Genomic DNA, 12,450 nt, shown 5'->3' on the forward strand with positions numbered 1-12,450 from the left:
CAGATGACTAACATTCTCTTAAAGCACCTAATGATGTCTTTTCAGCCAAGAAAGCTTATATATACAACAGTTTTGAATATTCCTGCTTATTTTAAATACATTAGAGCCACAAAATATGCTGCTTAATGGACTGACCATACATACCGGCTCTCAAATTATTCCGCTGTTAATTGCTGATTCATTGTGGGGTTTTTGTCTTTTGCCCATTAATATGCACCAGCAGCAATTTTTGCACTAAATGCTCCGCTTTCCAGATAAATATGTGTTCATTTTACTGCTGCATTCAGCAGCGTAATGGCAGTAAATATCAGTGCTTTCTGAATCTACTTTTTTTTCTTTTCTCTGTTTCACTCACTCCACTGTTTCACTCTTTATTCTTGGGTTTTTGTAGTTGCTTGGGTGAGTCATAGTGTGCCATGCGTGAGAATATTTATTCAGAATATTTACCTAATGGAGAGGCAGGAGATACTGGCTCATTCACAAACCCACACACGCACACGCAAGCTCACTAAAAGCCGCAGCTTTGGAAGACTTCTTTCTCAGGACTCCAGTGCTTTTCCCCTTTTAGCAGCTCGATTACCAAGCCTGTTTTGATTTGTGATGTCATTTATACATAAAAACACCAGATGAGTAGTTTAGCCCTGTCCACTCATGTTGAAGTTATAAGGAGTGTTTCAGCCTGAACCACTTCTTGAATGAAGCACAATACAGGGCAGCTAAACAAAGCAGAGGCATTTACATATCTATGTGCTACGCAAAATTTAGAGACACTTTTTATTTTTTACATTTCAAGCTCAACCGGACATTTTCAGTGTCAGGAAACATCAGAAAACATATTTAACAGAAAAGTATGCAGAACCTCAACAACTAAATATTTAACTAGGTATTTAATGTGTCCATCATTCACCTAATACAGCTTCCCTTCATTTCAGGAGACTTGCTTTCGATTTTTTAAGGAGGATATTCAAGTTCAGTCTTAGAAGCTGGTTGCTCATTCTTACAATGCAAGCAAATAAGTGCCTAAAACCTTACTACACATCTCAGATATCCAGTTTCAAATATTCTTTTTATTGTCTGTTTTATCACAGTAAAGCCTTCTTGACAGCTACACAACCTTTCAGACCCATAGCATTAAGTTCTTCTCTCAGTGGAAGGATGGTCAGAAACACCTGTAGATTTTTCAAACCTCAAGACTTGAGTTTCTGTCCTATTTTTCAAAGGTGAATGAAGTACTGTCCATGTGATATTGGCAGTTATGGTGGTCTACCACGTCATTTCTTTCACACTTCCAGAAAAACGGTACTGTACATGCACATTCTTGTTTTTCAAGGTACAATGTAAATATACCCCCAAAGGTACAACACTAGTCTTAATGTCCAACCATGTATCTTAAGTAAGTAAGTAAGAAAAGCTACATATTTGTACCTTTTCATAATGTTTTAAAACAGAAAAATGCATTAAAACACATAGAGTGCAGACAGGGGAGTGGTGTGGGGAGTCAATGCAACTTAAAAAATACAGTTGCAATGAAATATGGCACAGTTGGTTCCATAACTAAAGGAACTGAACACATACCCTTGAGGGTACCATCCCAGAGACGTGAATGGTAGTTCTGTTTTTTCTGAGAGTGTACTTTCCTTTTCCTTTCCTTATTCATCTTACAGTTTATTATCTTATATCTTATCTCCTCAGAAGTATCTCCTGAAAAACGGAATAATGGGAGTTCTGATTGGAAATCAAGTCACTGCACAGTGGTCTCTGACTTGTGCGCAGTACTTCAAATAGTCTTAAATGCAGTATTTACATCAGTCTTAAATGACAGCAACAACATTCAGAATTTGAAGTCAAATTTACTTGTGCTTTCTACTGATGGACAGCACTTTTTATGGATGTGGTCACAAAACACCTTCACAGAAATCTACAAAAATAGCCTGTTTAATTCTTAGGAATAAAAGGAGATTGGAAAATGGTCCTGTAAGAATGAATTACGTCTGTTTTTAGCACATAGGCCCACACACATTATAACAGACTTCAGGGAGAAAGAAAATGCAAGAAAAACGTAGGACATGGGCCCTTTAAATCACAGTACCTTAAAACTAATCCAGTTCCAATAGGGCTAAAGATGGGTAGTGATAGGAAGCTTTAATGAAACACACGTGTAGAGGTTTCATTCCAGAGCTGCAATGTGTTAACAAATTCGAGATATACAGAGATGGCAAGCGGAAAAAGAAACACATATTACAGCGCTAGTATATGAGACGCATGTGTGTTCACACACATACACACACACACACACATACATACACACACACACACACACACACTTAACCAATTAATGATGACCCAGTTCCACCTCTCCTCTTGAACAAACACACACTTCTAATTACACACCCACAGGGGGGGAGAGAGAGAGAGAGAGAGAGAGAGAGAGAGAGAGAGAGACTGATAGTGTCTGATTAGGCGAGAGGACGGATGGAGGGTCCCTGAAGGCCTTTGGATGTGCGACTGGCCCATTAGCACATGTTACATGTCATGAATCTACAGCCACGTGTCTGTACCAGCCCCGCAGACCCTCCTGTGCACTGGACCGCAGCAGTGCGTGAGTGTGTGTGTGTGTGTGTGTGTGTGTGTGCGCGAAGATGATTCCAGACGACAACTGCTGATATGCATATTTGTAGTTTGGTTATTTAACAAGTTTTTCCAGCTTTTATACAGGCTTCTGTGAGTGATTATTGTTATAGCACTAAGACCACATAAACTTAATTGAGAAATTAAAAATGAATTTCACTGATTTTTCATGTTAAATAATGATTAAATTGTTAAGTAAACAACATTATTGAGAGTGGTCTGGTGTGGAATGCACCATTCTGGAGAAACTCACCTTGAGAAAGGGCATTGTAAAGCAAAATAGTGTCCAAAGAAAACTTGTTTTTACCGCTATTTTACCATAATCAACATTACATACAGTGAATAAAATGGATATAGTTGGATTGTAAGTTTTTATATGTAATGTTAATAATGGTAAAATGTTGGTCAATCTGAAAAAAATAGATGTTTTCTTTGGGGACTATGCCCTGCATTTACCCCTCCACCATGAATGGATTTAGAAAGAATTGTTTTAGACCATTATCTCAAAACTATTGTAAAACAACATATCAGGCATCAGACAGCATAGTCGTAATGATTTCTTGCAATAACTTTATGAGAGTGAGCTTTTAGAGGTATTAAACTTGTTAGACCTCTGTTTCCTATCACCATCACAGTAAAGAAATCAGAGTCAGTAAGTTTCCCTAGAATGCAGCATTTCACATCAAAGCACTCTGAATGACTTGGTTTGCATCTCAACAGTTTAATTATTCAGAAATTTTGGACAGTCAATAGAATTCCCCTTTAACTGAAGGACATATGGAGAATGTAAAACTTGTTTGTTTTGTGCATTTTCAGGACAAAAATGACCTGTGTAGGAAAACCAGATAAAACAAGGTTAACCTACAACAAGAGTTTTTAAAAGTTTTTCAAAGAAATCTGCATGTTTTTTCACACCTCCAAGGTTCAGTCTTAAAAGTTGGTTGCGTTTTCTGTCCACATCCTGACATCATGTAATAACAAGTAATAAGTATACAATTTCTCCAGCTTTTGTAGAGGCACTGATGGGAGATCGTATAGTAAAGTGTGTGTGGAGTGTACTACAGTTTGGAAATTTGGAGGTCTACTTATAAGAACCATAATGTACATTCAGTGGTGATGCAGACTAGAGTACAATGCAATGCATAAAAATTCAGTTTATGCAATTATGTGTTACCACCAGTTGCCTGTGTTATGCACAGGAATTCTGATGAAATATACAAATTTCATAAATGTCATGAGATTTCAATCCTGTAGACTCTTGTGGCTCCTACAGAAATAAAACATCTATTTATGGCTACAAGTCACCGGGGCACAGTCTATCACAGTTATCCCATACACACACACAACGCAGAGCAAAAGAGCACAGCACTGCTGGAATGACAGTGTGTGTGTGCATGTGCGTATCAGTGTGTCTTGACATCTATTTAAGTGGTATGTGTATGTCCACTAAAAAAAGGGTGCATTGAATGTACTGGATTCAATAATTGTGTTTCTGTGATATATTTTATTCACTTGGACATGATGCACACTTTTGAAGCATGTAAATTCAATGCAGCAAGCTTGGGCACCCCTGCTCAAATAACACAGTTGGGGGTGTTCAAACGTTTGCATATGACTGTATGTGTGTGTGTGCACTGCTGGATGTATATGCGTTAGGGATGAAACAGTACACATATTTTTGGGTTTGACACAATTTTAGATTCTGACGTCATTATTGTTAAAATAATATTAAATATGTCTCAATTGTACAAAGTTCAGTCTTGGAAGTCGGTTGCATTTTCTTCATTCTGAGCCCACATCCTGACATTGTACAATTAAAACATATACAATTTTCCAAGCTTTTATAGAGGCATCTACAGGTGATTGTTGTATATGAAAATGTGTGTGTAGGTGTATTACTGTTTAGAAATTAGGAGGCCTACTTAGAAGAACCATGAAGTACACTCCTTGGTGTTGCACACTAGAATACAATGCAATACATACAAATGTGAGCGGGCTTGTTAAAACTTTTGCATGCAACTGTATGTTTGTATATTGTGTTTGCACTCATTTAGGGTCGATTCTGGCATCAATGTTGTCAAAATAATGTTAAAAATGTCTTGATTATGCAAAGTTCAGTCTTAGAAGTGGGTTGCATTTTCTGCCCACATCCTGACATCATGTACCGTAGCTAGACTGGTTCAGCTCACAAAAATACCTAAAAACAAAAGAATTCATGTCCTTATGTAAAACATAAGGACAAATCTTATAAAAGAGTGGAAATAAGCTATAAACAATATAAAAACCTGAACTGGCATGACATTTCCGATATGCCAAAATTGTAAAATCAACATTAAACTAAAATGTGACTGTCTGACACTAACATAACTATATATTGTTGCAGTGTTTTGAAAGGTTCACCTCTTTTTTCTACACTATTGTATTGTGTTATTATGTTGTTTATGTGAAGCACCACTCTTCCATAGCACACCTGGTGCTTGTTTAGCATGAATTTCCACAGATTCGCTAGTAAAGCATGGAATAATCCAGCAAGTTAAATGGGAATTTGTATAATTCAGTCATTGAGATTTAAAATGTTTTATCTGGTGTGAAACAGTTAGGATTTTCTATACAGTGGTGGTGATAGGAACCAGGGGTCACAATGTCACCAACACAAATACAACCATTTTATTTACTATCAGAAATGACCAGTGAAGCTGAATGTGTTTTATATAATTTTATATGTTATAATAAAAACAGTGGTCAGTCTTTGGTCTGAGGTTTTCTTTGGGGGACTATTTTGCCTTACCACACCCTGCATGTACCTCTCCGCCAGGAAGAGACATTAAAAAATATGTTTTAGGCCAAAACTAATATCACAAATCTATTGTAAAGCAATATCTCAGGCATCATGCAGCGTATCTGTAATAGTTTTCTGTGTAATAGTTTTCTGTGGGGTAGCTTTTAGAAGCATTAAACACTCCGATGTCTGGTTCCTATCACCACTACTGTGAACAATTCTGACATTACATATAAAAACTCAGATAATAGGTGTAGGTTCACTGGTTAGGACTGTAAATGAAGTGGCTATATTTGCACTGTAGACGTTGCGATCCCTGTTTCCTATTACCACTGTAAAGAAGTAAGAATCAAAACATTTCTCTAGAATGGGGCATTTTACATCAAAACACTCACTGAGTGACTGTTTAAATCTTAACAATTTAAATGTGCAGATTTTTTTAAATATCAGTGGAATTCCCATTTAATTGGTGTTTTATACATAATATAGTATAGTATAATTATGAACAAATGCCAGCCACGTATTTCAGTAACTGTTATAGAATTGAAAAAATAGAATAACCATGTGCTTTCCTACCATGTAATCCCATTCATTTGTGAGGCACCCTCAGTGATTTGGTTCTGGGCCTAGTCTGAGGGCATATCACTGATGTAGTTTTATATTTCAATATTGTTTTGTTCACTTTTATATTTTTGATACATTATTGAATCCTTATACCCTAAATGTATGTGTGTACTTGTATGCAGGTGTTTTATCCAGTTATAAATTGCTGGACAAGCTTTAATGAAAAGCCTGTGCAGACTTTAAATCTCTTGATTTTTTCACTTCAGCTCCAGCTTGCTTGTTTCTGAATAGGCTTGGCTTCCTTTGCCTCTTAATTAAATGAGACCGAATTAACATCATTTGGAAATGAACTGAGGGACATATGCAAAACAAAAATCTGTAAATTGGATTAACTGGTAGCCGCTCATGAGATATCTCCATCAAACACCACGTGCTTATTTGTATATGCTAGTGTGTTTGTGTGTGTGTGTGCTCGGGGCAGCCCTTCATATTAGATTAGACTGGTGCATAACCAGCTTGTGCGCTGTGTCCTATTAATTTAAGAGAAACGGGAGAGATGTCACGTGACTGCCTGCTGTGTGAGGCGTGCGAGCGGGGGCTATCTGCATGCTAGGATGTTCACCTGTTGATTAAAGGGGAAATCCATTGGTTTACTAGCATTTCTGCATAATTAAGCTATTAAGATGTAAACAAAATCATTCAGAGTGGTTTGATGTGAAATAGTTAACTGTAGAGAAACTTACAGACACAGATTTTTTTACAGTGGTGGTGATAGAAACCAGGGGTCACAATGTCTACAGCATAAATACAGCCATTTAACTACTATCTAAAACCTCCAGTAAACCCAAATGTGTCTCCTGTGTTTTTAAATTGAATGTTGATAATGGTCAAACATTGGTAAATCTGGAGAAAAAAAAACACATTTTGCTTATCCAAAGCTTATTTAAATACTATTTTAAAACAATGTCTCAGACATCAGGCGATCTATTGGTAACCATTTCATTTACCAGCTCGTAGGAGGGAGCTTTTAGAGGCTCAATGCTCAATGCTTAGGACGTCTGGTTCCTATCACAACCACTGTGAACAATTCTGATTCTAGAATGCCCTAGTTCACCTCAGACCACTCTAACTTAATTACTTGCCATTTCAATGACTGAACTATGCACAAAAAAAAAAAATACCCTGTAGCTTCGCCGTTTGTGTTGACATCTTTGCTGGAGGAGGTACAGTCTGTAAAAAGTTAAGAATGGTTGGAATTCGTGAAATAATGAAGCAGCGAACAGGGCGACGGGGCTGAGGCCTGGCGGTGTCAGTGCTAGGCTAACCTCTGGCGCTCGGTAATGAAACCCGTGTTTCCGTCGTTAGTACCGCGCGCTTAAACGGGCCGCAGATGTCGCTCGTTAAATTTTCTGTTCGTGTTTTGTACATTAATTAATCCTAATCAGGCCGGAATTCACCGCTCGCACGTAGCACAATCAGCGCCTCCGTTTAAACCACGAGCAACTCGAATGAACACTACGTATGTCTGTCTCTCTCTTTCTCTCTCTCGGTGTCTCTCTCTCTCCGTCTCGGTTCTCTTCCATCTTCGTCTCTCTCTCTCTCTCTCTTTCTCTCTCTCTCTCTCTCTCACTTTCTTCTCTTCCATCTTCATCTGTCTCTCTCTCTCGCTTGTTTCTCTCGTGCTTGTCTCTTTCACCCGTTCTCTCTCCCTCCTTTTCTCTCTCTTTCACTCTCTCTCTCACATTCTTCTTTTCCATTGTCATCTCTATCTCTCTCTCATTTGTTTCTCTCGTGTCGTGCTCGTCTCTTCCACCTTCTCTTTCTCCCTCTTCTCTTTCTTTTCACCTCTCCGTCTACTCTTTCTCATCTTTTTCTTTTCTACCACTATCTCCTTTTCTCTTTTTCTCTCCTTCTGTCACTTTCTGCCATCTTGCTTTCGCTTTCTTTTCGATCTTCCTCACATTTCCCTTTCTCTCTCTCTCCCTCTCTCCCTCTCTCTCAGTGTTTTTATGGCGCGGTCAGTTTTGATTTCTCTTTAATAAGGTCAGTAATAATCGCACTCGGGCGCAGCGGAGGAGAAAACAGGTCCCGGAGCTTTTTTCTCTCTCTCTCTCTCTCTCTCTCTCTCCGTGTTTATCAGGCGGCGCGCGCTCTGTCCCGCGGGAGCCGCTCATCCGCGCTAATAAAGCGCTCTCGCTGCGGGCCAGGCGTGGCGGGAAATTAATTTTTATCTAATTATACTGATGGGGCCTGAGCGTTTTATTTTTCACATTGTAATTAAAATCTGACCCGGAAGCTTCCTTTTAATTCTTAAGGGAAGAGAGACAAATAGGGGGGTTAAGCGAATAAAAAATAAACACAGTGTTTTCTGTTTGCTTTGCTTATGTTTTTTTTCTTTTCTCTCCTGTCATTTGTGGCTGCAGAGGACAGTGCAGAAGAACGCCAAGTACGTGTGTCTGGCCAGTAAAAACTGCCCTGTGGACAAAAGGAGACGGAACCGCTGTCAGTACTGCCGCTTCCAGAAGTGTCTGAGTGTGGGCATGGTGAAGGAAGGTAGGATATCTCAGACACATACACGCTTGTATTCCTGCCTTTGTTAGGTGTTTACACTGACTTCTGGACTACTGTAGTGAAGTACTACATAAATAAGTACTAGCTACACTTAACCCTGCATCTGGGTTCTTCAAGGGTTCTTTATAAAGGCAACGGTTATGTGGATCTCTTTTTGGTGCTAAATAGAAGCATTTTAAAAAGTTCTTTAAAAAGCCATGTTCACCAGTTTCTCCATCATAGAAAAGAACCTAGCAAATAACCATTTAAAAATTATTTGAGTTGTCATGGTTCTATATAACCATTGCCTTTACTAAAGAACCAATTTTAAAGGGCGCACTTTTAAAAATTAAAGATGAAGAGTTTTTGTGCAATACCACATAGAATAACCACTTACGTTTCCTAGAGAGTCTTTCAGTAGGTGGTTCTTGGAAGAACCATTGTTGTAAATGAGGTGTGTGAGTGTCAAATTTTAAAGCTGAAAGAAATTCTAAACAAGGAAACTTAAACTGGTAAAGAACAATTATGTCAAAGTTTTTTAAGCCTTGGAAAAGTTCTTAAAAAATCTCTTTTTAAACATGGTTCTTTAGGGAACCATGGCAGCACTCAGAGAACCTTTTGGGGCACCGTTTTTAGAGTGTGTATAGAACAATGAGAACTCAAAGAACCTTATGAATGTTTAAATGATTCTTTGTATGTTGTGTATGGTTCTTTCAAGAACCTTATAAAATGCTTTACAGCACCAAAAAGGGTGCAACTATTCATAAGGTCAGATAACCTTTTTTGGTGCTGTATAGAATATTTTTTTTAAGTGTGTACAACTAGCTTTAAGATCAAAAACCCACGAAAAACATTTGGTTCGTTTAATTTTTTAAATAAAAAAATTTTTTGTTATGTTTATTAGGACTAGCCAAATGTCCCCACAACGGCAGAATGTCCAGTGTTTTCCTGTTAGTATCCTCAGTGCACTGAGTCCCCACAAAGTACAGTATATGAACACATGGCCACACACAAGTTTGTATTTCTATCTATATAGGATATTTCCATTGACTTCTATTATTGTAGTTAAATGTGTGCTGACTGATAAGTGTTGATGTGCTACATCTAAGTAAACCTTACCCTTAACCTCAAGAGCCAAAAGAAAATCTTTAAATTGCTCTACTGCAGCTTTTCTTTGTGGCGAACAGTCAAATGTTCCCACAATGTCAGAATATTTGTTTTCTTGCTAGCATCCAGAATACACTATTTCCCGCAATGCACTATACATGAATGCATAGCCACACACACAAGTGCATTTTTGTGAAATAAATACATAAATAAACAAACATTTTTCATCATGGGGACCAGTCAAGTGTCTCCACAATGCACAATGTCCATCCTTTCCTGTCAGCGTTGTAGGTACACTAGGTCCCCACAATAAGATAAACATGAATGCGTAGCTGCACATACAAGTGCATTTTTGTTCAGTAATACAAGTGAGTATATTTCCTTATGCAGAGCTGTCAAATGTCCCCCTAATGTCAGAATACTTATGTTTTCCTGTCAGCATCCTGGGTACAACAGGTCCCCACAATGAGCTAAACAAGAACTGATCTGCACACACACATGCATTTTTGTTAAATAAATAAATAAATGAATAAATAAATGAACAAATAAAAAAAAATCCCCATGGGGACCAGCCAAATGTCTCTGTAATGTCTGACTGTCTGTATTTTCCTGTCAGCATCCTGGGTACACTAGGTCCCCATAATGAGCTAAACAAGAACACATCTGCACACACACATGCACTTTTGTTAAATATACAAACAAGCAAACAAACAAACATTTCTCTTTATGGGAACCAACCAAATGTCCCCACAAGGCCAGAATGTCTGAGTATTCCTGTCAGCATCCTGGGTACGTCCCCGCAGCAAGCTAAATACACACACAGCTTCACCTACAAGTGCATTTTTGTTAAACAAATAAATACACTTCCTCATGGGAATCAGCCCAATGTCCCCACAATGTCGCACATTTTCCATCATATTGGGACGCGCAGAGAGCCAAACACTGTCCACAAACACAACCATGGCTAGACATTGATAAGGGCTTCCTAGTAAACTGCAATCCCCCCAGCACTCCTGCCTTGTTTGACTATTTATCATGGCAATTATCAGGGCCATATGACCCCACCTGGACCTGCGGTTACAGACGGACGAGGCAGAGGAGGAGATGGACGGCCGCCACCTTAATCACTTAAAACACACAGGCAGGCCTGGAGGATATGTGCACTAATAGAGCTTCAGCCCTCAGCTGGTCCGCTCACCTGGTTTGAATGCGTGAATGAATTAAGCAGTAATGGGGATGTTTATCGGTTACAGGATTACCGCCACACACTCCATCTCGACAATCAGGTCTGATCCGCTGCTGTAATCACACAGTATAGGGTGCAAGCATGTATAGGTTGCGGGGACATTTTTTATAATCATGCTTATGAGAACATCTGATGTCTGCTTGTGTTGTTTGAGCATTAGGCATGGTATTAATTTGAAGAAGCCACACATATGTGCATGTCCGGTGATTGGTGTAAATGGGGTACAAAGAAAAAAGTAATATGCCAAATTTACTTAATTTTTATTCATTTCCACATGAATGAAATATGCTATTTTGTCTTTCATTTGATTTACTTCAGTTGACCTAATGGATTGCATTTCTTGTGGAAACGATGTATATATTTAAATGAAGTACATTTATTGCATTACTTTTTTCACTGTGCTGATATAACTGACATTGTCTTGAGCACACACTGTCCTGTTTTTGTCCTGAATGGCCTGTGAGGCTCGGACAATGGCACGACTATCAAGTGCCCTCTACTGGTCAGTTAGAGTCACTGTTAGATGGACAGTGGGAGAAGAAGAGAGACATTGTAATCTTCAAGAGCAGTGCATTAAGGATTGAATTATGATGCCGATCCAACATTGTTTTCATAGCTTCATAGAATTTCATTGCAGTTCTTTCATGTAAAACACATGCTAAATAACAAGCCGCAGTTTGTCAATGTGTGCTATTTCCTTCCATCATCAAACTATCACTTAAATTTGTAGAAAATCTGGGTAGTCCTGCTGAGTGGTCCTTTCTTTATTCTTTTTTATGTAGATTGAGTCCCACCCTTTATCATTATTGGCGATTTCACATTTTTGGCATTTTGTTTTGTTGTCAGAGTGTTTTTTAAAATAAATTGCATAACAATGTGGCTGTTTTTTTGGCTGTAATTGATAATATCTCCTTATGTACATAGTGCACAGTGTTTAGTGCAGGGTTACAGTTGTAACTGCAGTTATGAACAGTTGTGCAAGTATTCAAAATCAGAAAAAGGCCTAATGTAGGTCTGAAAGTGTTAATGTTAACAGCTACTGTGTTGTGACGCAGCATATTGTTATAAACCAACGACTCTACTTTCTTTTGGCAAAGATTTTCATATCGCTTTGTCGACGTAGGCACACAGAGTGCTGAGAGTAACGTGTGTATGTATTTGTGTTTGTGCAGTGGTGCGCACAGATAACCTGAAGGGGAGGAGAGGTCGTCTGCCGTCCAAACCAAAGAGTCCGCTCCAGCCCGAGCCATCACCTCCCTCACCCCCCCTCAGCCTGCTCAACGCTCTGGTCAGAGCCTACTCCCAGTCCATACCCCGAGAACTGGACTACAGCCAGGTACCTGTGTGCGCATGTGCATGTGTGAGTGTGTGAAGCTCCGTGCTGCCATTACAACAAGTGTTTGGTAAGAAAAAAGTCAAATGTACACAATTATTTTTACCTCAGATCAGTGATGGCTGAAATATTGTCTATAATTCTACAGTATGATATTGCATTTAGTTTAAGAATTTTTTTTAGTGACACATTTGATAGATAATGAGCATTATAGCCATGATATGATGCATAATACAACATGAT

General features: G+C 38.6%; 1 protein-coding gene across 1 annotated transcript in view; it reads left to right on the top strand.

Moving 5' to 3' along the window:
• nr4a3 (nuclear receptor subfamily 4, group A, member 3) overlaps positions 1-12,450 on the top strand; it is a 41,089-nt gene that overhangs the window by 15,149 nt on the left and 13,490 nt on the right. Inside the window, exons 5-6 of the mRNA XM_036558324.1 lie at positions 8,395-8,524; positions 12,047-12,210. Of these exons, the coding sequence (XP_036414217.1) occupies positions 8,395-8,524; positions 12,047-12,210 (294 nt within the window). The remainder of the gene's footprint in view (positions 1-8,394; positions 8,525-12,046; positions 12,211-12,450) is intronic.

This window comes from Colossoma macropomum, unplaced genomic scaffold (genome assembly GCF_904425465.1).
Source record: "Colossoma macropomum unplaced genomic scaffold, Colossoma_macropomum, whole genome shotgun sequence".
NCBI lineage: Eukaryota > Metazoa > Chordata > Actinopteri > Characiformes > Serrasalmidae > Colossoma > Colossoma macropomum.